General features: G+C 37.4%; 1 protein-coding gene across 1 annotated transcript in view; it reads left to right on the plus strand.

Annotated features, from left to right (window-relative positions):
• LOC128657661 (macrophage receptor MARCO) overlaps positions 1-24,415 on the plus strand; it is a 201,520-nt gene that overhangs the window by 153,653 nt on the left and 23,452 nt on the right. Inside the window, exons 9-13 of the mRNA XM_053712049.1 lie at positions 2,785-2,892; positions 4,510-4,617; positions 12,888-12,986; positions 13,773-13,826; positions 14,566-14,646. Of these exons, the coding sequence (XP_053568024.1) occupies positions 2,785-2,892; positions 4,510-4,617; positions 12,888-12,986; positions 13,773-13,826; positions 14,566-14,646 (450 nt within the window). The remainder of the gene's footprint in view (positions 1-2,784; positions 2,893-4,509; positions 4,618-12,887; positions 12,987-13,772; positions 13,827-14,565; positions 14,647-24,415) is intronic.

The following is a 24,415-nucleotide window of genomic DNA, read 5'->3' on the forward strand; positions in this document are numbered from 1 at the left end:
AAGTTCTCAGGTGTGAATAGAGAGCAGGTGTGTTAAATTTGGTGTTATCACTCTCACACTCTCTCATACTGGTCACTGGAAGTTCAACATAGCATATCATGGCAAAGAACTGTCTGAGGATCTGAAAAAAAGAATTGTTGTTCCACATAAATATGGCCTGGGCTATAAGAAGATTGCCAAGACCCTGAAACTGAGCTGCAGCATGGTGGGCAAGACCATACAGCGGTTTCACAGGACAGGTTCCACTCAGAACAGGCCTTGCCATGGTCAACCAAAGTTGAGTACATGTGCTCAGCATCATATCCAGAGGTTGTCTTTGAGAAATAGACATATGAGTGCTGCCAGCATTGCTGCAGAGGTTGAAGGGGTGGGGGTGGGGGGTCAGCTTATCAGTGCTCAGACAACACGCCGCACACTGCATCAAATTGGTCTGCATGGCTGTCATCCCTAAAGGAAGCCTCTTCTAAAGATGATGCTGAAGACAAGCAGGCTAAGGACATGGATTACTGGAACCATGTCCTGTTGTCCGATGAGACCAAGATAGACTTATTTGGTTCAGATGGTGTCAAGCATGTGTTTTGCGGCATCCAGGTGAGGAGTACAAAAACAAGTGTGTCTTGCCTACAGTCAAGCATGGTGGTGGGAGTGTCATGGTCTGGGCCTGCATGAGTGCTGCCGGCACTGGGGAGCTACAGTTCATTGAGGGAACCATGAATGCCAACATGTACTGTGACATACTGAAGCAGAGCATGATCCCCTCCCTTTGGAGACTGGGCCACAGGGCTGTATTCCAACATGATAACGACCCCAAACACACCTCCAAGACGACCACTGCCTTGCTAAAGAAGCTGAGGATAAAGGTGATGGACTGGCCAAGCATGTCTCCAGACCTAAACCCTATTGAGTATCTGTGGGGCATCCTCAAACAGAATGTGAGGGAACGCAAGGTCTCTAACATCCTCCAGCTCCGTGATGTCGTCATGGAGGCCTGAAAGGGGACTCCAGTGGCAACCTGTGAAGCTCTAGTGAACTCCATGCCCAAGAGGGTTAAGGCAGTGCTGGAAAATAATGGTGACCACACAAAATATTGACACTTTGGGCCCAATTTGGACATTTCCACTTAGGGGTGTAATCACTTTTATTGCCAATGGTTTAGACATTAATGGAGCCCTTTGCATTTAAGTAGATGAAAACATGAAAAACATATTTATGCAATATTTATTTTTAATAAAGGTTTTAACTATGTGTTTACTGTAACTATTTCACATTCCAATGTTCTGCACATAGCAAAATATGTTCTTTGTATTTATAAATAGACATTCCTTTTTATATATATATTTATATATATATATATATATATATATATACCTATTATATAATCTTCAATATATAGATAAATAGATATATAGATAGATAGATAGATAGATAGATAGATATAGATATATATTGTGCCAAAATACCATCAGATATATGTAGAATTATATATTTATGAATAAATAGAACATATTATTCTATATGAAGAACATTGGAATATTCATATTTTTATGTTGGGTTAGCTCAAGTAGGGGCATTAAATAGCACTGCACTTGTAATATGGCCCATTATGGAAAAAACAGTTTTCTTACTAAAATAATCAGTAAATTAAACAGTAGTATGAAATGCATGAAACAGTTTCTCTGACAGTTTATTATATCCCTCCCTACCATTTGAATGTGTGGTTCCCTCATGCATGGAGCTTCTTCAACCATTAAGAAACATGAGTCCAATCATTGAAAAGTAGAGAATCTCCAACCTCTCAGAAATATCCTGAGCCCATATATTTGATCATATTAAAAATGTTCCCTAGGTAATGAGCAGCCTAGAATTCCGTGTGAATGTGATCCCATCACTATAAACAGCTCTGCTGATTAATATTCTAACCGGCTGAATGATAAAAAGCCTCCTTAAAAAGGGAAGGAACACACTTTAGATGAAAAGGAACTAAAAATACAATTAAATATTTAGAAAATGTTGAAACAGTTCTTTTATTTTTTACTAAGGTCTACTGCAAAGATTGAAATGACGGATTAAAATAGACGTAGCATGGGCATGTTCAATAATAAACTAGCCATTACAAGTGGCTGGTTATTGCTACCTTGACCTCGCAGTAGCAATTAGCACTCCGAAATTTAACCAGATATTAGATCTATTAATTTTCTAAAAGTGCCCCAAATGCCTTTAAAATAGAGGGCATTATAGTTTTTTTTATTTTATTAAAAAAAACTGCACTAGGCAGTTTTGGGGCTTTAAAGTTGGTGGGAGTGGCGTGTTAGAAAAAAAAAACGGCTCAGAAAAGTGCCTTTACATTGTGGTCTATGGGAACTGTGTATTCCCATAGACCACAATGTAAATATATATGTAAACGCCTATATACATATATATTTAGGCGTTAATATGTGTAAATACACATATTAACACATAAATATATATTTAAAAATGCTGCCCATTGCTGCACTACATACATCCTTCGCTGCACAAAGTGACGAGGCACCCATAGCAGCATATGGAAGCACGCTCTCATGAGCGCAGTGCTTCCTAGCAATGCGAATGCTAGCTCATATTCGAATTGTGATTAACTTGTAATACCAGCGCACATTATCATGCACTGGTATTACAAAGTGTAGCGCTAATATTGCTTGCATGCAAGCGATATTTAGTGCTCCTCTTGTAATCTGGCCCATAGTGTTTAAGGTTGTGTTGTAGTGACTGGACCGTTGTGCTGACTTTGTGTCCCTGACATTACAGGCAGCACTGGGGTGGGAGGAGCTCCTGGAAATCAAGGCTTACCTGGTCCTTCTGGCTCTGCTGGGCAAAAAGGAGACAAAGGTGACCCTGGCCTACCTGGGAAAGCAGGTAAACAATGTAATCTTAAGTACTAGCATTGCAGACTGGATTTCCACCTTGATCCTAGGACAGTTAACAGGGTTTTTTTTACATACAAAAAGAGAAGCGCAATCTCAGGAATGAACACCAGCTCAATAAATTGTTAGCTTGTATTTGGGTGATTTACTACCTGGGTGCCATTTCTTTTAGCCCAATGATGCTTTTCACAGAGAAGAATTTTCCTGAAGTGTATCAGTCTGATCCCGCCTAGTAAGGTCAGTCCAGCCCTGAAATACCAGGAAATCCCTCTCTGATCAAAGAAACATGGCAACCCAAAATTCCATTCTAATCAACAGTGAAGAAGAGTATGAGGTAGAACAAATCCTTAAGTCCTGTATTCACAGACATAGGATACAGTACCTCATATGTTGGAAGGGTTACGGACTTGAGAAGGATTCCTGGGTAAATGAATCCCAAATTTGTGCCCCACGGCTCACTACAGCATTCCATTCCAGATATCCATCAAAACCAAAATAGAGCCCCATACTGTCATACTTATTACCACGCTAACAGGACTGGACCACCTTCCTACATTCCTATACACGCATCCCAGTGCTGATAGGTCACAGCCTTTAAAACTTCACTACTTCCTATCTTCCATGCTTGATTATACAAACTACTACACCGGTTTCAAAGGCTGGCTACCTGCCAAATCCTTTGCATACTGAGTGAAGGAACTTTGTATCCGAGCTTAACTTCTGGCTACTTGCCAAGCATTACTCCATTGGTTGCTGAACTTCATTCCTCCCTGTGAACTGTTTCTGCTTGAGACAAAGCATACTGCAGCTCCCCTCTCTGATTTCCTGCTGCCTACTGATTTTTGGAGCCTGATCACTCAGGATTTACTGCTGCTGCCGCCAAAGCTATGAGGGATTCTCCTGTAAGCTTCCTTCTTTAATACTGAAACTGTGCTGAGCATGCCACTTCCAGCTCTGAGGGATAAGGACCCTTTCCTCAAGGAGCAGAAACAGTGGGTTATTCCCTTTTACTCTGCAAGTATTCCTCTGCCTCCTGACATCCTCTGCAGCAGCCCCTCTTCTGTGCACGTTTGTTTAATCCTTAAAGGGCCAGGACACGGTATATAACTCCCACACAGACTTACTCCAGGGAGGATCAATATATCTGGGGTCTGGGAGCAGTGCACAATCTTAATTTACATCAGTGACTCTGAACACTTTTTAGTTAGATAACCCTACCTGAAAGAAGCCTCATAGGGTGTTCAGCTTAAAGGGACACCTACCATTGAATATTGAAGCCTGAAGCTTCAATATTCAAGAGACTTGAATCTAGTCCTGCAGTTGTGATCCACATATTGATAAACAAACTCACAGCAGTCGTGACAGTAATACTACAACTTGGTATTACATACAGGGAAAATAAGCAAATCCTTAACATAATGCTAGAAAAGATTTGTATCTTTGCAAACAAGGCTGTTTTAATTAAACCTATGTAGTCCTTTAGTATATCTTTATGTTTCTAATATTTAATAAGGAAGAAGTTGCATGTTGTGGTGTTTATTACATAGTGTTTAAGGTTGTGTTGCAATGATTAGACTGTTGTGCTGAATTTGTGTACCTGACATTACAGGCAGCACTGGGGCAGGAGGAGTTCCTGGAATTCAAGGTTTACCTGGTCCTACTGGTCCTGATGGGCAAAAAGGAGACAAAGGTGACCCTGGCCTACCTGGGAAAGCAGGTAAACAATGTAATCTTGAGTACTAGCATTGCAGGCTGGATTACCACCTTGATCCTAGGACAGTTAACAGTTTTTTTACATACAGAAAGAGAAGCGTAATCTCAGGAATGAACACCAGCTCAATAAATTGTAAGCTTTTTTTTTGGCGATTTACCACCTGGGTGCAGCTTTTTTTAGCCCAATAAAGCTTTTCACAGAGAAGAACTTTCCTGAAGTGTATCAGTCTGATACCGCCTAGTAAGGTTAGTCCAGCCCCAAAATACCAGGAAATCCCTCTCTGAACAAGAAACATGGCAACCTCAGACAATCGTTTTAGCCTCCTTTGGCCCTCATCAGTGAGGTGCAGCCATATTTCTCTAAGCACACTGGACAAGGAGACCACGTCTGGTTTCTCCTTTTCCCCTTAGGGAAACTAAATACATACATAAAAAGAAGCGCACTCTCAGGAGTGAACATCAGCACATAAACAGTTTTTTTTACTTTTAGACAGATATATAAGATTACAGTAAATAAATATAAATTAAATTAGGTAGATTCACATCAACAATCATGCTGGTGTAGATAAGTGACTTTAACATTAGAAAACAAACAAAAAAATAAGTAAATTTCTAAATATTTAAATTGATTTCTGTCCCAACTTTATCCATTTGCTGTTAGTTGTCCATTGTGTTGTACTGTAACAGCACTGATGTAAGATATTTCCCCACTAAAATAGACCTGATAATACCCATATATAGGACTATAGGTAAATGCACCACAATTTTTCCAGCATTATTATTTCTCACACACTTTTCACAAGCCTACAAAGGTAAATGATTCCAAGGACATGGTCCCAACTATTCAAGTTAAAGTTCAAAGATTAATTGCAACTTCCTAACATTACAAAGTCCAAAAACCACAACATACAATTAAAGTTGGTACAAAGGTAAATATAAACTATGAGCAAGAGTTCACAGATTCCTGACACTAAACAAGGATAAAACATTGGCAGTAAGAACTGCTGGTCAGCAATGTATAAAGTCTACATTGTTACTATACATTGTATTGATATTTGCAAGACTATTATATTTCAGAATAAAGAGCATTTTTACATCTAGTGACAAAAAGCATATTATATATATACGATTGATACTTTTTTCATGAAGGGTTAAATGGAACACCAGGAACATCCGGCGAGAAAGGAGACAAAGGAGATAAAGATAAGAGGGACAAATCAATATTGTTGAAAGCACAAATTTTATATTTATTTATATAATATAAAAGTATAGATGTCATAGAAATGACCATGCAAAACAGTAACCACATACACCTGAGATTACACCTTTATATACAGTGTTGCTCCTTTAAGAACATACTTTGGACTTTTGACTGATGTTATGTTAATATTATTCTTTTCAGAATTTTTTTTAAAAAAAATACATCTTACAAATTTAAAGTTTATAAATTCACATGTTCCTGATTATCTTACCATCCATCCTTCAAAGGCTGCTAGATGCTTTGTGTTGTAGCGAATAAGAGGCAAATCCCCAAAAGGATTGCTCTGTAGACTGTGACTAAAGTTAGTCTCACTATACAAAACAAAATGAGTATATGAATACTAGTCAGAGGGGTGCATTATGCAAGATTGAAATTACTTCTTATACAAGCTGGAAACTGCTCCAATAGGTTTATCTATTTGAAATAGCTTGTTTTTTTAAACCACCACCCATTACTTTAAAGAACATTCCTATTCATAGGAGACTGAGCATGCAGACTCTATTATCCTACCTCTATATACACAATAGTTAGGTACTGATGATGTAATTAAGGATCGTTATGTTTATAATGAACAAAACCACTTATTTTAATTGAAAGAATAAACAAGCAATTTCCAAAAAATGTAAAATTGTGCAGTGGGTTCAAAACGTCACCCTAGACCCTAGACAGCCTTTAAATATTATTTTTGATAATCTCCATTTATGAAGCTTTGGAGCCCTTGCTGAGCAAGATTGCGCATGCAAGCCTGGAACCGCAAGTTAAGAAGAAGCAGACCTAATAACACTACTTTCTAAACTCTCTGCCACCTCAAAAGGGGGTAGGTTAACATCACCCCTGACTGATCCAACTGGAATGATTGACAGCCTATGGTCTTACACGATTGCTTGTGCCAAGATGATGTGGCCAAATTTTACAAGAGTTCTTGTGCAATGTTAAATGATGACAGCAGATGTTGGATTTCTTGCAGCAAACACAATCAGACATGTTCCCTGACTGGCAACCTTGTCTGCCCACAGCTTCTTAAATGTGGCTTATTGTTTCATAACAGGAAGACTCACAAATCACATTTATTATTAGCTGTAAGTTATATAGTAGTCATAAAAAGATATGGGGTGGTATTGGCCCTCTCAGATTCTTAACTACATTGCAGCTGCAGCGTTTGGTATTTACTGTAGGTCCTACTGTGAAGACATAACACATGTACACATCTCTGTCTTAGGGCTAGATTACGAGTGGATCATTATGTATCGCTCCTGCATGCACATTAACTGTGCTTGACCTCGACTTTTTGCGCAAGTTGTATACTGCACATTTTATAAGTTGAAAGTAAAAAGTTTTCACTTGCGTGCTAACCCGAAGTAATCAAAAAGCTGAAGTTACAATATCGCAATTGCGTTAACGCATTCTCTCATAGACTTCAATAGATCGTGAAAAGTGGGGGAAAAACTAACATCCAACAAGTTGCGCAAACCCGAGAACATTTACTTATTTTTTTTTACATTCCAATGTTCTTCAAATAGCAGAATATGTTTTATTTATTCATACATACATACATACATACATATATATATATATATTCAGCATCAGCAAAAGAAGAAGGAATCCAGGCGTCTCAGGTATCCGTAAAAAAAGACTTTTATTGTTTAACCACTTAATGACAGAAGACTTACCAGGTACGTCATAGAAAAACATTCCCTTAATGACAATTGACGTACCTGGTACGTCCTCTGTTGTTAGCAGTGCTGGAAGTGATCATGATCGCTTCCAGCTGCTTACAAGTGATTGTAGTGATGCCTCAATATTGAGGCATCACTGCAATCCCTTATTTTGCCCACCGATGCAGAAAGGGCCACTCTGTATGGGACTATGGCGATCAGACATTTGTTGGTGGGTGGGAGCAGCTTCTTTGAGAAGCGATAAGCATATGCTCCATATCTCTGTAACTCACAGGACCGTTTAAGCCAATATCGCCGGTTGCGGCCTGGGGGGGGGCGGGGGGGGCGGTGCGCGCGCGCGCAAAATATGCCCGAGAAAAAAAAAAATCAGATCAATAAAGATGCATGGGGATCTTCTTGTTTAGTAAGGGATCTGGGAGGGGGAGGGATGTAGATAATTAAGGGGGGCCAGCTACACTACAGAAAACTAATTTTTAATCTAAAAAAGTTAAAAAAAAAACTATTTTTGGGGGCAAATTGGGTACTGGCAGACAGCTGCCAGTACCCAAGATGGCGGCAAATAGGTAGAGGGGGAGGGTTAGAGAGATGTATGGGGGGATCAGGGAGGTTGTGGGGTAAGGGGGGATGCAGACTGCAGACAGTATGAAAAAAAAAATAACAAAAAATAATAAATGATTTTTATTTCAGTACTGGCAGACTTTCTGCCAGTACTTAAGATGGCGGTGACAATTGTGTAGTGGAAGAGTGCTGTTTGAGGGAGGTCAGGGGGGGATCAGGGGGTGGGATGTGTCAGGTGGGAGGCTGATCTCTACACTAAAGATAAAAATTAACCCTACAAGCTACCTAATTAACCCCTTAACTTCTGGGCATATTACAAGTGTGGTGCGCAGCAGCATTTAACGGCCTTATTATTACCAAAAAGCAACGCCAAAGCCATATATGTCTGCTATTTCTGAACAAAGGGGATCCCAGAGAAGCATTTACAACCATTTATGCCATAATTGCACAAGCTGTTTGTAAATAATTTCAGTGAGAAACCTAAAATTGTGAAAAATTTAACAGTTTTTTTTTATTTGATCGTATTTGGCGGTGAAATGGTGGCATGAAATATACCAAAATGGGCCTAGATCATTAATTTGGGTTGTCTATTACACTACACATAAAGCTTAAATTAAACCCCCTAAAAGCTCCCTACAAGCTCCCTAGTTATCCCCTTCACTGCTGGGCGTAATACACGAGTGGAGTGCAGCGGCATTTAGCGGCCTTCTAAATACCATAAAAGCAACGCCCCAAAGCCATATTGTCTGCTATTTCCCTGAACAAGGGGATCCCAAAGAAGCAGTTTACAACCATTATTGCCCATAATTGCACAAGTTTTGTTTGTAATCAATTCAGCGGAGAATCCTAAAAGTTTGTGAAAAAAATTGTGAAAAAAGTCAACAATTTTTTTTAATTGATCGCATTTGGCGGTTAAATGGAGGCATGATAATATACCAAAATGGGCCAAGATCAATACTTTGGAATGTCTTCTAAATAAAAATATATACTTGTCAAGGGATATCAGGGGATTTCCTGAAGATATCAATGTTCCAATGTAACTAGCGCTAATTTTTTTATAAAAAAGTTGGTTAGGAAATAGCAAAGGGCTACTTGTATTTTTTGTCCTATAACTATTGCAAAAAAAAAAAAGAACATGTAAACATTGGGTATTTCTAAACTCAGGACAAAATTTAGAAACTATTTACAATGGGTGTTTTTTGGTGGTTGTAGATGTGTAACAGATTTTGAGGGTCAAAGTTAGAAAAAGTGTGTTTTTTTTTCAATTTTTTCCTCATATTTTGTATTTTTTTTTATAGTAAATTATAAGATATGATGAAAATAATGGTATCTTAGAAAGTCCATTTAATGGCGAGAAAAACGGTATATAATATGTGTGGGTACAGTAAATGAGTAAGAGGAAAATTACAGCTAAACACAAACACTGCAGAAATGTAAAAATAGCCATTGTCATTAAGGGTAAGAAAATTGAAAAATGGTTCCGGTCATTAAGGGGTTAATCTTTAATAGTATTAGGAACAGAGCTTCCATCAGATTTAAACAAAGTTAACACACAGTCTTATATGTTTCATCCTCTGCGGCCGGTAATCATAGACATACTCCCTTAGTGTATGGGAGGTGTTTTTATAGGGCATTCCTCCGCCCCCATAAAATCATTACAATTAACCCTTTTAACTACCAGCAAAAAGTTTACATTAATACATGTGCAATTTATTTACAATTTACATTTATGTTTAGCAATAGTATCTATTTGTATTTGATATTATTCAAACATGTTCAAGTTTAAACTTAAATAAAAGTTAGAGAAGGATTTATTCAAGCAAACTACTTAAAGGGGACAGTCAACACTTACTTTAACATGTTTTTATATTGAAAATAACAAAACGGAGGTCCGCCTACACTATACCCCCTCTGCCCTTGCCTGCCTTGCTTCTGTCCTAATCAGCGGCGCTAACTACTCTAATACCCAGTAAATATGGATGCCGGACTCCCCCCACCATTACGTAGCTGCCTTCTTCTCAACTGATAAGCAAATCAGAATCCAGGCATCGGACAGAAATTGCAAGCGCGTGCAATTTCAGTCCGAGGACTGGATTCTGATTTGCTTATCAGTTGAAGAAGATGGCAGCTACGTAATGGTGGGGGAGTCCGGCAACCATATTTACCCCGGGTATTAGAGTAGTTTAGCGCCGCTGATTAGGACAGAAGCAAGGCGGCAAGGCAGGAGGGGTATAGTGTAGGCGGACCTCCGTTTTGTTATTTTCAATATAAAAACATGTTAAAGTAAGTGTTGACTGTCCCTTTAATTAGATTATTTGGATAAACAGGTCTCCTGTGGAAACTGAAAAATAGGCAGCATATTCCCATTACTATATGCACATGATCAGTTTATCTATGTGCCCACATTAATAAAGTAGTTATTCAATATATTTAGAAAAATACTTTCCACAATTATCTACAATTGAGACCATATACAGAAGGATAAACAAAGCAGTGGAGTTAAATAGTGCTAGATATTTTCATACAGGCTAGTTCACCTGCTACACATGTATACATATAGTTTGTTAACCATTCATAGTATTAATTCAATTTTTAATTTTATGTATGCAGTATATATATATACATTATATTCTATCTAATTTTAAATGTGTCTAGGCACCAAAGCTAATACCAAAAACACAAAAAGCTTTAAGGCACATGAAAACCCAATGTTTCTTTCTTTCATGATTTAGAAAGAGCATGTCATTTTTATACAACTTTCTAATTTACTTCTATTATCTAAATTTGCTTCATTCTCTTGATATCACTTGCTAAAAAGCATATCTAATATGCCTCTGTAGCTGCTGATTGGTTGCTGCTCATAAAGGCCTTGTGTGATTGGCTCACACATGTACATTGCTATTTCTTCAACAAAGGATATCTAAAGAATTGAGCCAATTGGATAATAGAAGTAAATTGGGAAAGTTGTTTAAAATTGCATGCCCTATCTGAATCATGAAAGTTTTCATTTTGACTAATCACTGTCCCTTTAATCCCAGTATGTTATCACATCAAATTGTGATTATGACTACATCGGACACGGTCCGAGGGCACGGTTTTTATCACTTCCTATTATATAAAAGGGCCAAGTGGTGTTTGTCCGAATGCTGTCATGCGCAGTAGAGACAGCACGAGGACAAACACACCTGGCCTTTGAGTCCTACTCCCTGATCTGCAGCAGAAGTGGGCATGACCGGGCGTGAGTGGGGGCATGACCTGCGTGAAGGGGCGTGGCTGGGCGTGTGTGTCCGAGAAGGGGGCGTGGTCAGGTGCGGTCGCGAGATAGAGAGGGGAGAGAGATAGAGAGGGGGAGAGATAGAGAGAGGGGAGAGAGAGAGAGGGGAGAGAGAGAGGGGAGAGAGACAGGAGAGGGGAGAGAGAGGGGAGAGGGGAGAGAGACAGGAGAGGGGAGAGAGACAGGAGAGGGGAGAGAGAGAGGAGAGGGGAGACAGACAGGAGAGAGGGGGAGAGAGAGAGAGAGAGGGGGGGGAGAGAGAGGAGAGGGGGGGAGAGAGAGAGGAGAGGGGGAGAGAGAGAGTGGGGGAGAGAGCGCAAAAGAGATGGGGGAGAGAGAGAGCTCAAAAGAGATGGGGAGAGAGAGAGCTCAAAAGAGAGGGGGAGAGAGAGCGCAAAAGAGATGGTTTAGAGAGAGAGAGCAAAAGAGAAGGGGAGAGAGAGCGCAAAAGAGAGGGGGAGAGTGCAAAAGAGATGGGGAGAGAGAGAGCACAAAAGAGAGGGGAGAGAGAGCGCAAAAGAGAAGGGGGAGAGAGAGCGCAAAAGAGAGGGGGGGAGAGAGAGAGAGTGCAAAAGAGAGGGGGATAGAGAGAGAGAGCTCAAAAGAGAGGGGGAGAGAGAGCAAAAGAGAGGGGGGAGAGAGAGAGAGAGCAAAAGAGAGGGGGAGGGAGAGAGTGCAAGGGGTGGGACCACTGTACTGCAAAAAATGGCCCGTGTGAACGGGCTTTAGGACTAGTAAAAAATAAAAGGCACTGGGCAGGACACTTTATTGTAGGATTGTGTGTGATTCGTTACAATGGTATTCTTTTTTAAAGAGATACCAAGGTATGTGTATGGACTACTACACGGTAGAAGATAGTACTGCCATCTAGTGCTCTTGCAAATGGATACAATTCTTTAAAAATTGCTTCCATATAGTGATCAAGACAAGTGCACACTCCTGAACTTACATCCCTGCTTTTCAACAATATATACAAAAAGAAGAAAGACAATTTGATAGTAAATTAGAAAGTTGTTCAAAATGACATGCTCTATCTGATTCATGGAAGAAAATGTTTGAGTTTAATTTCCTTTTTTATTTTATATTAAAACTAATGACTTTGTCACTGGTGTGTACTGTGTGATGTTTATGTTTGTGGTGATGAGGCGAATGATTGACACTGGGAGTGCTGTACAATGGGATATCGCGTGTTGTGGTTTCACTTATGTGATGATATCACTTCTGTGTCACTGCCTAACATTGGGTTTGATCTGTGACCTTGTTAAGTAGTGTTAGGCTGTAGTCCTGTTGTTATAGTGAATGTAGCTGTGCTGTGGTGCTGACAGTGTAATTAAATTATACTGTGGTGGCTTTATGAAGAAATGTTCTGGTTACAGTTTAGTTTTGTACTCAGGTGAAACTCTTGGGGTGGAAAAGACATTTTTACAGTTGGCTATGCAGAGCTATTGTAGTCTCCTCTTTTTCTAATGATAACACATTTCCTCTTCATGTCTCTGATATTACAGGCAGCAGTGGGGTGGGAGGAGCTCCTGGCATTCAAGGATTACCTGGTACTTCTGGTCCAAAAGGAGACAAAGGTGACACTGGCCTGCCTGGGAAGAAGGGTAAAAGATATAGCACAATCTTTGCAGATTGCCATTTCCCCTTGATCCTAGTAAAGTTTTAGAATTAGTAAAAAAACATCTCTTAGGAATGTGCTCTCTTAAATTAGCTATATATGAATAAAGTATAGGACATAAAATAATATTAAAGGCATAGTCCCATCCACAACCACACTGGTGTAAATATGTGACTTAGACAGGGTACCAAATCATACTTTAGGTAGATTTCAAAGCAATTTAATTCATTTTATTTCCTGTTTCCTCCATTTGCTGTGAACTTCTTATATCATCCATTCAGATATATCTAGAGAGATAAAGCCAGGCTACCCATAATATCTCTTACCCACTAAAGCAGATCTAATATTTCTACAAAAGTTAAACCTTCGCACAGTTGGTTTCTATCAGAAGAAGTAGTTATTTAAGTAAATTCATCTTATTTAAAAATGACTAAAACATGTTATATTCTGCCCTATTATTTTATTATTCCCCCTTTTACCCATAATCACTGCAGCATTATCATTTCTATCACCATTTTCTATAGCCTACAAACGTACATTTACAACCATGGCTTTGCAGGTGTCTGACAAAAAACAAGAAGAAAACATTGGCCGTAATTACCTTTACTCACTCAGTTATATGTAGTCAAATCTATATTGTTACTCTGTATTACACGACTGTTTTATGACTATTGTATTCCTGTGCATGATTATTGCATTTCTGCAGTGCTTTTGAGACCAATGACAAAAAACATTTAATACAAAATGGTTTAAGAGTTTATTTTTCTTGAAGGGTTAAATGGAGCGCCAGGAATATCTGGTCAGAAAGGAGACAAAGGAGATAAAGGTATGTGTGTCCCAGGGCCTCAGGGTAAGGTGTCACAGTCCTCTTCTCACTTGTTATTGCTCAAAGCCCCCTCAGAGCTATACATATGAGCTATAGAAAAATATTACTAGTGGTATAAGTGGTGTGTGCATATTCTTTGAAATGCAATAATCACCATTAAATAATTAGTATTAGTATGTCCCTTATACACCAGAGTTAGATCCCATGCCTTACCCCATGCAAACACTGAGCTATTTTTGTATATCAGATGCCTGGCTGACACCTGAACATCCTTCACCAATATATATGTTAAATAAAAAATAATATTAGTAAGGGTAAGAGGTCCCCTAAAAATAATATAAGGGTTTCACCAATCTCTTACACACCTTATTTTCATATGCTGAGGTAAAGCAACATGAAAAAATATCCCATAAACCAGCAGAACAATGAACCATGAAACCTAATTCTGGCTAAAGTAACCCAAAATAAAAATAAATTGGATATTCATATATATTAATACTTTACAGATATATTATGGACATATATTTACACAACAAATATTTCTATAACATTGTATTCCAACATCATATAAAGAAAGAATATATCAAATGAATAACTAGATCATGTTACTGTGACTCATGGGTTAGATGACTCATTGGAGGAAATGCAATGTATTGTTGAGTTGGGTATGTAGTGCTGTGGTGTTGTGGTCTCCATTTGTCCCATTATAATGCAGTTTCTTTTGTCCCTGGTATTACAGGCAGCATTGGGACAGCAGGAGCTCCTGGCATTCAAGGCTTACCTGGTCCTTCTGGTCCCGCTGGGCAAAAGGGAGATAAAGGTGATCTTGTCTTAACTGGGAAATCAGAAAAACAGTATCAATATAATCCTGTAATTAACTGAGTTTAGCTTTCATTCACATTTGTAGGATTACAAGGAAATAAGCACATTATTAAATTAACATTTACATCCACAATCATGTCTGTACAGATGGTGTGCCCAGTGGAGGCTGCTGAAGTATTACGTTTGTGGGGTAGAATATGCTGCACCTCTCCCAGAGTCTGGGCACTAATCAGCATATCTGTTTTATACTGGGGGCACCTTTTAAAATACATACAAAACACATCAGTGTGAAAATTCATAAATTACATATTATTTCCTAGGACATATTTTTATTTTTATATTTTTTTCATGAATAATATATTTGAAGATTTAATAAATGAAAAATGATGGCCCAGATTACTGCCCTGTTTTAAATACTGTACAGATCTCCTCCAGAGTCACATGACTTGGGACTAGTTCTATGACTGTATTGAGTTTTACTCCCATTCTGAAAAGTTTCACATGATTCTAGCAAATAAAAATATAATAAAAATCAGATTCAGATAATATGTATAAGCTTGCTTTACCTAATAATAATAATTATAACCTTGCCTTACATAAAGATTTGAGGTCTCAGGTTAAAAAAAATATATCCTGCAAAGGGCTTTAACATAGAGATACATACATACACATGTCTAAATATAAATATATATATATACACACACACAGTATATATATATATACACACACACACACAGTATATATATATACACCATAAAAAAGAGCAAAAGAAGATGTGGTGAACCACAACTCTGGGACTGCGCTAGGTTACCCAAAACAACAGAATAATAATATTATTATATTTAATGATTAATAAATAAATTGTAATGGGACAATGGTAACGGTTGCTTATTACAACCAATTACACTGTAATCTGTGTCTCTGCAGCTGGGTCAAAAAGCGGAAGAGATATCCTTAAAATTCTTTCAAAGTGTAAATCTGAGTAAAGAAAAAAAAAAAAAATCGGCCAAAGCGCACAAAACTTCAGTTCATCTCTAATAAATTTATAATTTTATAAAACAATGTGTAAGATGATGTATAAAAAATACACTATGGGAAAAAGTTTGGAAAGCTACACAGTATCTGTGCACAAGAACATCGGTCTGTTTATAACGCTGGTAACAGGACAAATGTATATATTTAAAAATATTAGTCAAACTTATATGATGCTTACTGAAAGTGTCATGCAAAGCAAGTGACATCAATTTAAAATCAATACAGTTGTATATATATAGCCCAATGGTTAAACACAGAATCATAGAGCATGGGGTGAAACAAGAGGACTAACAGTGGCAATGTACAGAATACAATAAGATTCACTAGAATTACAATTTAAATTAGAATGCAGATGGTTTAAACCATACAGTTCATATGGATTATAGAATACAATCCCACAGGTAGAAGTCCAATGTGTATATAAAAGAAATGAATGAATTCTTATCCGTGGCTTTAGTTGAAAAATATTTACTCACTATCCTTCACTTCAATCCTATGAGGTAAGGTATGCGCTTAGATAGAAATGTGTGTAGCCCTCAGTCAAGGATAATATGGCAGTTTCCGTGTCTGGATCTCACACTATATGGACTCAATTAGGTTTTCATACAATCACAGCTCAGCGTCCTCTACTGCCGGCTTTAGCTTCCAAGATGGTATACAGGGATAAGGGGAAGACAAATCTACAATAGTGTGATTCAGTTTATTGTAAGTAAAAACACACACAGCACACAAAGAGGTTATGCTTACAGGAAGTGACCTCAAACGTATGAGGTATGTAAGGGCTCAAAATAAAACAATGTTATCCTGCAGGAACAAACTGGTTTGGCTTCCAAATGATGTCTACCATGACAAGGTAGCCCACTGCACCGCACCTTATGCGTTTTGAAGTTTACTTCAATATGATACTTCTTTGTCAGAGGTTTAGGGGCATAATGAGGTCCTGGCTTAAATTTATAACATTGGTTAAGTGGGTGTATGATCCTGGTAGACGTCAATTGGTGGAGGACATTTAACAAGCCCTCAAACAGAGAGCCTATCGGCTCAGGAGCATTAAAAACAAATTAAATATCAAGCTGATTGTTTCATTCATGACTAATGCTTCATGACATGAGAGATCCTTCACAAACGAATAATACTAAAAATGAGTAAAATATAAATTAAAAGCAATTTTCTTATTTAGAAGTGCTGTATCATAATGTACATTTCATGTTACGGTTATTACATTGATTCAATTTCATACCACAACAAAATTCATAATAATTTGAACACCCAAGAAAACATAGAAACATAAAATCATATAGGAAACAAAGAAAACAAAAAAAGAAAAACTTAAATTTATATATAAAAAGAACTAGACTGCACACTGCTCAAATATGTAAAAAAAATCTCTATATCGTATGGCATATGAAGAAATAATAATAAGGTTAAAAGTTAAATATGCAAACAGATCTTTGTCTTGTGGGTGTCAGAGTAAACCAGATTACTCATTTTAAAAATGTTTTATGTTCCGTAGAGTACTGTAAGGGTTTCTATAGCCTCACAAATGGAGACCTAATCATTACAAATAAATGCTTGTATGTTTATATCAATTTTATGCAAACTAAGAGATACTATATCATACTATAAGATCATTACAAAAGTGTTTATAATAGTAAATATTATAAATATGAAATTAGTATTTTTCAATCGATGGATCCTAAAACGTAATAAATAATATGTAATAATTCTGATAAAATTATTAAATTATTAATTAATATAATTGAGCCTTAAATATGGGTATTAAAAGTGAAATAATGGAACTAATATTCATAACGCAGACATGAGAAAATTCAATAATAAAATATAAAATCTTTTATATAAGGAAAGCAGATAAATCAATGTCCTTATTTAAACCGTGAGGTTGTATGGTATTCAGAAAGTGAATCCAATACGTTTCTCTTTTTCTAAGTGTGAGAAATCTATTTCCTCCCCTACCACTGGTGCTCACATGTTCTAAGAGAGTTCCTCTAAGACACAGGATTTTTTTATGTATTGTTTTGTAGTGTTTAGAGAGGTTGTGACCCTCAAAACCCACTTCTATATTATTACTGTGCTCAAAAAGGTGGTGTAGGGGTGTTTCATGCATCCTATATATTGAAGGCCAGATCCACACTCTAAAAGATAAACCACATAGGTGGTTTTGCAATTAGTCAGAGTTTTTATATTGCATATCTTTCTAGCATCCCCCTTAGATACAATTGTTTTGGTCGGTTTATTGCCATTATAGGCATGCAGACAGCCCAAACAGCCTTATTACATTTAAAAAAGCCTTTTGTTTCATTTGTTAGACAATTGTTTTTATTTTTAGGGGCATTTTTAATTTGGAGGGAGCTAGTATGTTTTTAAGACTCTTATTTTTTCTAAAAGTAATTCTGGGATTTTTACCTACTACTTTCTCTAAGAGGGAATCTTGATGTAGGATGGGCCAGTATTTTTTAACAATCTTTTTCATTTCTGGAACTGCCTCATTGAATGTGGTGATAAAATCAATTTCCCCCCTACAATCATCGATTTGAGTACCCTGATTTTTATTATTTATTTTCTTTTTTGATTTGTCATTTCTAATGAGTGTTATTCTTTCAAGATTTCTTGCTTTCATTGATGCTTTCTCAACTAATTTTTTGGGGTATTCTTTTCTATATAAATTTCTTAGTTCTGAGGCTTTCGTGATCGAAATCTTCAATTTTGGAGCAGTTTTTTCATATTCTTTGAAATTGCCCATAGGGTACATTTTGGATCCAGGGGGGATAATGGGCACTATCTGCTCTCAGATACCCATTACTATCCATTTCCTTTCTAAAGAGTTTGGTGAAAACCTTTTCACCCTCATTAAAAATGTGACATCTAAAAGTCTATGTGTGTGTCTGATATGTGATGGGTGAATTTTAGATTCTTATTATTTGTGTTCACATGTTCCACAAATTTTTCTATATCACCGTGATCCCCATCCCATATCATAAGGATGTCATTGATATACCTTCCTCACCATACTATATTGTTCTTAAAAGGATTATCATGGTGAATATATTTGTACTCCCAATGTCCCATATAGAGATTGGCATAGCTGGGGGAAATAATGGTCCCCATTGCCATGCCAGTGGTTTGGAGGTAGAAACTATTTTCAAATTCTAAAACAAACCATATCGCTTCCATAATGAATTCTTGATGTTCAGGGGATAGTGAGTTTTCTTTATGTAATATTTTTTTGATGGTATTTATACCTGTCTCATGTGGGATGCTGGTGTACAAAGCAGAAATGTCCAGAGTCATTTATAGGAGTTTTTCCATTTTATAGACTCCATTAGTACAATAGTATATGGAGAATCTCTCAGGTAAGATGGTATATTTGGTACAAGAGGTTTCAAGACAAAAATCTACATATTGAGAGAGTCTAGATGTAAGCAAGTCAATACCCGAGATTATCGGACGCCCAGGAGGGCCTAAGGGGTCTTTATGGACTTTTGGTAGATGGTAAAACACTGCAATCTTCAGGTGTTCATTATGCAAATAATCAAACTCATTTTTAGAGAGGATACCCTGATGTTTAGCGGTGTCCAAAAGGGATAAACACTCTTTTAGGAAGCTTGCTGTACGATTCTCATTCGATTTTCTATAAGTATTACTATCTTCCAACAGGTTATTCACTTCTTCTAGATAATCCCTTTTGTCTTGTAAGATTATACCTCCACTCTTATCCACTTCGCGGATCACTATATCATTATTTCCCTCAATTGTTTTTATGATATCCTTTTCCCACTTTTTCAGATTATCTTTTTTAATTTCTTAATTAGTGCACAGAGACGTAAAAACATTTTAAATTAGAAAATGTGGGGATAAAATGACCTTAAGATTGGGTGGGGAAGAAAGTGGAATTAGGTTTAAAATTTGACCTTTTCATCTAATTTCGTTCCATTTGGCTACACCCTCCCCTTCCAAATTGAGTTCCTACAGGGGTAAGAATGTCTCCAAATCTTCATCTGGGAGTTTTTCTGTTGTGGGCAGTCATTCACCTTTCTGTGATTACATTTTTTTAAAGTGTCTGCATAAAGTTAATTTTCTAATAAATTTGTGGAGATCAAAAAACAAGTCGAAGGGGTTTGGATCTCGGGTAGGGGCAAAACTAAGCCCTTTTCCTAGTACATCTAATTCTCTTTCGTTTAGGGCAGTGGTGTCCAAACTTTGCTCTCCAGAGGTTTTGGAACTACATTTCCCATGATGCTCAGCTAGATAAAATGCTGGCTGAGCATCATCGGAAATGTAGTTCCAAAACCTCTGGAGAGCAAAGTTTGGACACCCCTGGTTTAGGGAAACTGAGGATAGATTCAAAATCTTGACTAATTGTTTAGATGTTGTTGTTTGACTGTGTGTTTCCCTTTTTGAGTTTCTAGCTGCCACTCTAACCCCTCATGTTCCTAGTCTAGTTCTTTTTATTTTCCATTTCTTTCCACTATTTTCCATTGTGTTCTTAAGTTGACATCGATTTGTTTTGCTTGCCGTGGAGTCCCTATAGAATTTCGTAAGTCTCGAAATGTATGGGTATTTTTTTGGGGAATCCCTAAAAAAGGTGAGCGAAGAGAAGAGGCATTTTCAAAATATCCCTGATTATGCTTCTGGTATGGATAGGAGGATGTATTTTGTTCCTTCCATACATGGGGTTTATTGTAGTTCTGGTGATTATAACCATTGTGATGATTGTGATTATCATAGTTACTATTCCTATTTTTATTATTATTATTATTATGTTTATTCTTATTTTTATAATTATAATGATAATGGTTATATTGTGTGTGTGATTTTGAATTTAAATTTAGTTTTTGGGAATGATTCTCCCATGTCTGATATGTCCGTGTAGGGTTATTTATATATTTATAGTTTTTATAATTTTTATGATAGGCGGGGGGTTTTGATTGTTAGTTGAATTTAATCTATTTGATCTTTCCTTGCAATTACAATCTTCTATCCTGAAGCTGCCTTTGATATCCATTAGAAAGAGAGATGTTTTTACTAGTAGATTGTTGTCTGTGTTTTATTGGAGCTATTGTGGCTCTTGATTTTGTGGCAGTAGAGGAGTGTTCAATATCTTTATCAACAGGGGCTTAAATATCATATCTTATATTGTCTGAAATATCCCCCCCCCCCCCCTCAGTTTCTTAGTTAAATTTAGACTCATTCTAATCTTATAGAAATGTTCTCTTTTTCTTAGAGTCTATATTTTGTTCAAATCTATGGATTTTCTTTTTGTTTTCATCATCTAGTTCTTTATATAGAACATCGCCCCCATGTGGCTTTAGTCTTTTACTTAGATCTGCAATTTGTGAAGTAATTTGTTGAACTTATGTATTGCCTGTATCTGATCTCTATATTCATAAATGTAACCGAACTTTCTTCTAGAGCAGTCTCCCACTCGGACCAGTATTCAACATCCTCCTGTTCAAAGATGGCTTGTTTACAGAGTTTGAGACCATTGGGAATTAGATTATATTTAATATATCTTTTAAAATTATTGCCATCATACCAGTGTGTTAATTGTTTTTTACTGAGTCTTTCTAGTTTCTCAAAAATATATTTTGAGTCAAATTGCTTATCTATCACTTCACAGTCCTCCTCTAAATTGATAGATAATAACTTTTGTTTGGTCAGTGAATTGAAATAATTGCCAAATTCCAATTCAATACTAGTATCTTCCATATTGTTAGATTTATGAAATATACTAATTATACACTGATAATCAAATACATTTTTTAAAAAAAACCGTAAAACTTAGCCAATGACCAGAATAAGAAACTATCGCCTAGATTTAGAGTTCTGCGTAAGCCATCCAAACCAGCGTTAGGGGGTCCTAACGCTGGTTTTTACCGCCCTCTGGTATTTAGAGTCAGTCATGAAAGGGTCTAACGCTCACTTTCCAGCCGCGACTTTTCCATACCGCAGATCCCCTTACGTCAATTGCGTATCCTATATTTTCAATGGGATCTTTCTAACGCCGGTATTTAGAGTCTTGGCTAAAGTGAGCGTTAGAACTCTAAAGACAAAACTCCAGCCGCAGAAAAAAGCCAGGAGTTAAGAGCTTTATGGGCTAACGCCGGTTCATAAAGCTCTTAACTACTGTGCTCTAAAGTACACTAACACCCATAAACTTCCTATGTACCCCTAAACAGAGGCCACCCCCACATCGCCGCCACTCTATTAAATTTTTTTAACCCCTAATCTGCCGACCGCACATCGTCGCCACCTACATTATCCCTATGTACCCCTAATCTGCTGCCCCTAACATCACCGACCCCTACATAATATTTATTAACCCCTAATCTGCCCCCCCCCAACGTCGCCGCTACCTACCTACAATTATTAACCCCTAATCTGCCGACCGGACCTCACTGCTACTATAATAAAGTTATTAACCCCTAATCCACTTCACTCCCGCCTCAAAAACCCTATAATAAATAGTATTAACCCCTAATCTGCCCTCCCTAACAACGCCGACACCTAACTTCAAGTATTAACCCCTAAGCTGCCGACCGGACCTCGCCCCTACTCTAATAAATGTATTAACCCCTAAAGCTAAGTCTAACCCTAACACTAACACCCCCCTAAGTTAAATATAATTTAAATCTAACGAAATAAAATAAATAAATTATTCCTATTTAAAGCTAAATACTTACCTGTAAAATAAACCCTAATATAGCTACAATTTAAATAATAATTATATTGTAGCTATTTTAGGATTAATATTTAATTTACAGGCAACTTTGTATTTATTTTAACCAGGTTCAATAGCTATTAAATAGTTAATAACTATTTAATAGCTACCTAGATAAAATAATTACAAAATTACCTGTAAAATAAATCCTAACCTAAGTTACAATTAAACCTAACACTACACTATCAATAAATAAATTAAATAAACTATCTACAATTATCTACATATATATATATACTAAACTGAATTACAAAAAAAACAAACACTAAATTACAAAAAATAAAAAAATATTACAAGAATTTTAAACTAATTACACCTACTCTAAGCCCCCTAAAAAAATAACAAAGCCCCCCAAAATAAAAAAAATGCCCTACTCTATTCTAAAATAAAAATTGTAAAGCTCTTTTACCTTACCAGCCCTTAAAAGGGCCTTTTGCGGGGCATGCCCCAAAGAATTCTGCTCTTTTGCCTGTAAAAAAAAACATACAATACCCCCCCAACATTACAACCCACCACCCACATACCCCTAATCTAACCCAAACCCCCCTTAAATAAACCTAACACTAAGCCCCTGAAGATCTTCCTACCTTGTCTTCACCACGCCGGTTATCACCGATCCGTCCAGAAGAGGGTCCAAAGTCTTCCTCCTATCCAGCAAGAAGAGCTCCTCCAGAGGGTCCAAACTCTTCATCCTATCTGGGCAGAAGAGGACATCTGGACCGGAAGACATCTTCATCCAAGTGGCATCTTTTATCTTCTTCCATCCGGCGCGGAGCGGGACCATCTTCAAGCAGCCGACGCAGAGCCATCCTTCTTCACCGACGGACTAATGGCGAACGAAGGTTCCTTTAAGGGATGTCATCCAAGATGGTGTCCCTTGAATTCCGATTGGCTGATAGGATTCTATCAGCCAATCGGAATTAAGCTAGGAAAAATCTGATTGGTTGATTGAATCAGCCAATCAGATTCAAGTTCAATCCGATTGGCTGATTGGATCAGCCAATCAGATTTAGCTCGCATTCTATTGGCTGATTGGAACAGCCAATAGAATGCGAGCTCAATCTGATTGGCTGATTGGATCAGCCAATCAGATTGAACTTTAATCTGATTGGCTGTTTCAATCAGCCAATCCGATTTTCCTAGCTTAATTCCGATTGGCTGATAGAATCCTATCAGCCAATCGGAATTCGAGGGACGCCATCTTGGATGACATCCCTTAAAGGAACCTTCATTCGTCGTTAGTCTGTCGGTGAAGAAGGATGGCTCCGCGTCGGCTGCTTGAAGATGGTCCCGCTCCGCGCTGGAAGAAAGAAGATAGAAGATGCCGCTTGGATGAAGATGTCTGCCGGTCCGGATGTCCTCTTCTGCCCGGATAGGATGAAGACTTTAGACCCTCTGGAGGAGCTCTTCTTGCCAGATAGGAGGAAGACTTCGGACCCTCTTCTGGACGGATCGGTGATACCCGGCGTGGTGAAGACAAGGTAGGAAGATCTTCAGGGGCTTAGTGTTACGTTTATTTAAGGGGGGGTGGGGTAGATTAGGGGTATGTGGGTGGTGGGTTGTAATGTTGGGGGGGGTATTGTATTTTTTTTTTACAGGCAAAAGAGCAGAATTCTTTGGGGCATGCCCCGCAAAAGGCCCTTTTAAGGGCTGGTAACGTAAGGTAAAAGAGCTTTACAATTTTTATTTTAGAATAGGGTAGGGCATTTTTTTATTTTGGGGGGATTTGTTATTTTTTTTAGGGGGCTTAGAGTAGGTGTAATTAGTTTAAAATTCTTGTAATCTTTTTTTATTTTTTGTAATTTAGTGTTTGTTTGTTTTTGTAATTTAATTTAGTTGATATAATTGTAGGTAATTGTAGGTAATTTATTTAATTTATTTATTGATAGTGTAGTGTTAGGTTTAATTGTAACTTAGGTTAGGATTTATTTTACAGGTAATTTTGTAATTATTTTATCTAGGTAGCTATTAAATAGTTATTAACTATTTAATA

This window comes from Bombina bombina, chromosome 1 (assembly GCF_027579735.1).
Source record: "Bombina bombina isolate aBomBom1 chromosome 1, aBomBom1.pri, whole genome shotgun sequence".
Lineage (NCBI taxonomy): Eukaryota > Metazoa > Chordata > Amphibia > Anura > Bombinatoridae > Bombina > Bombina bombina.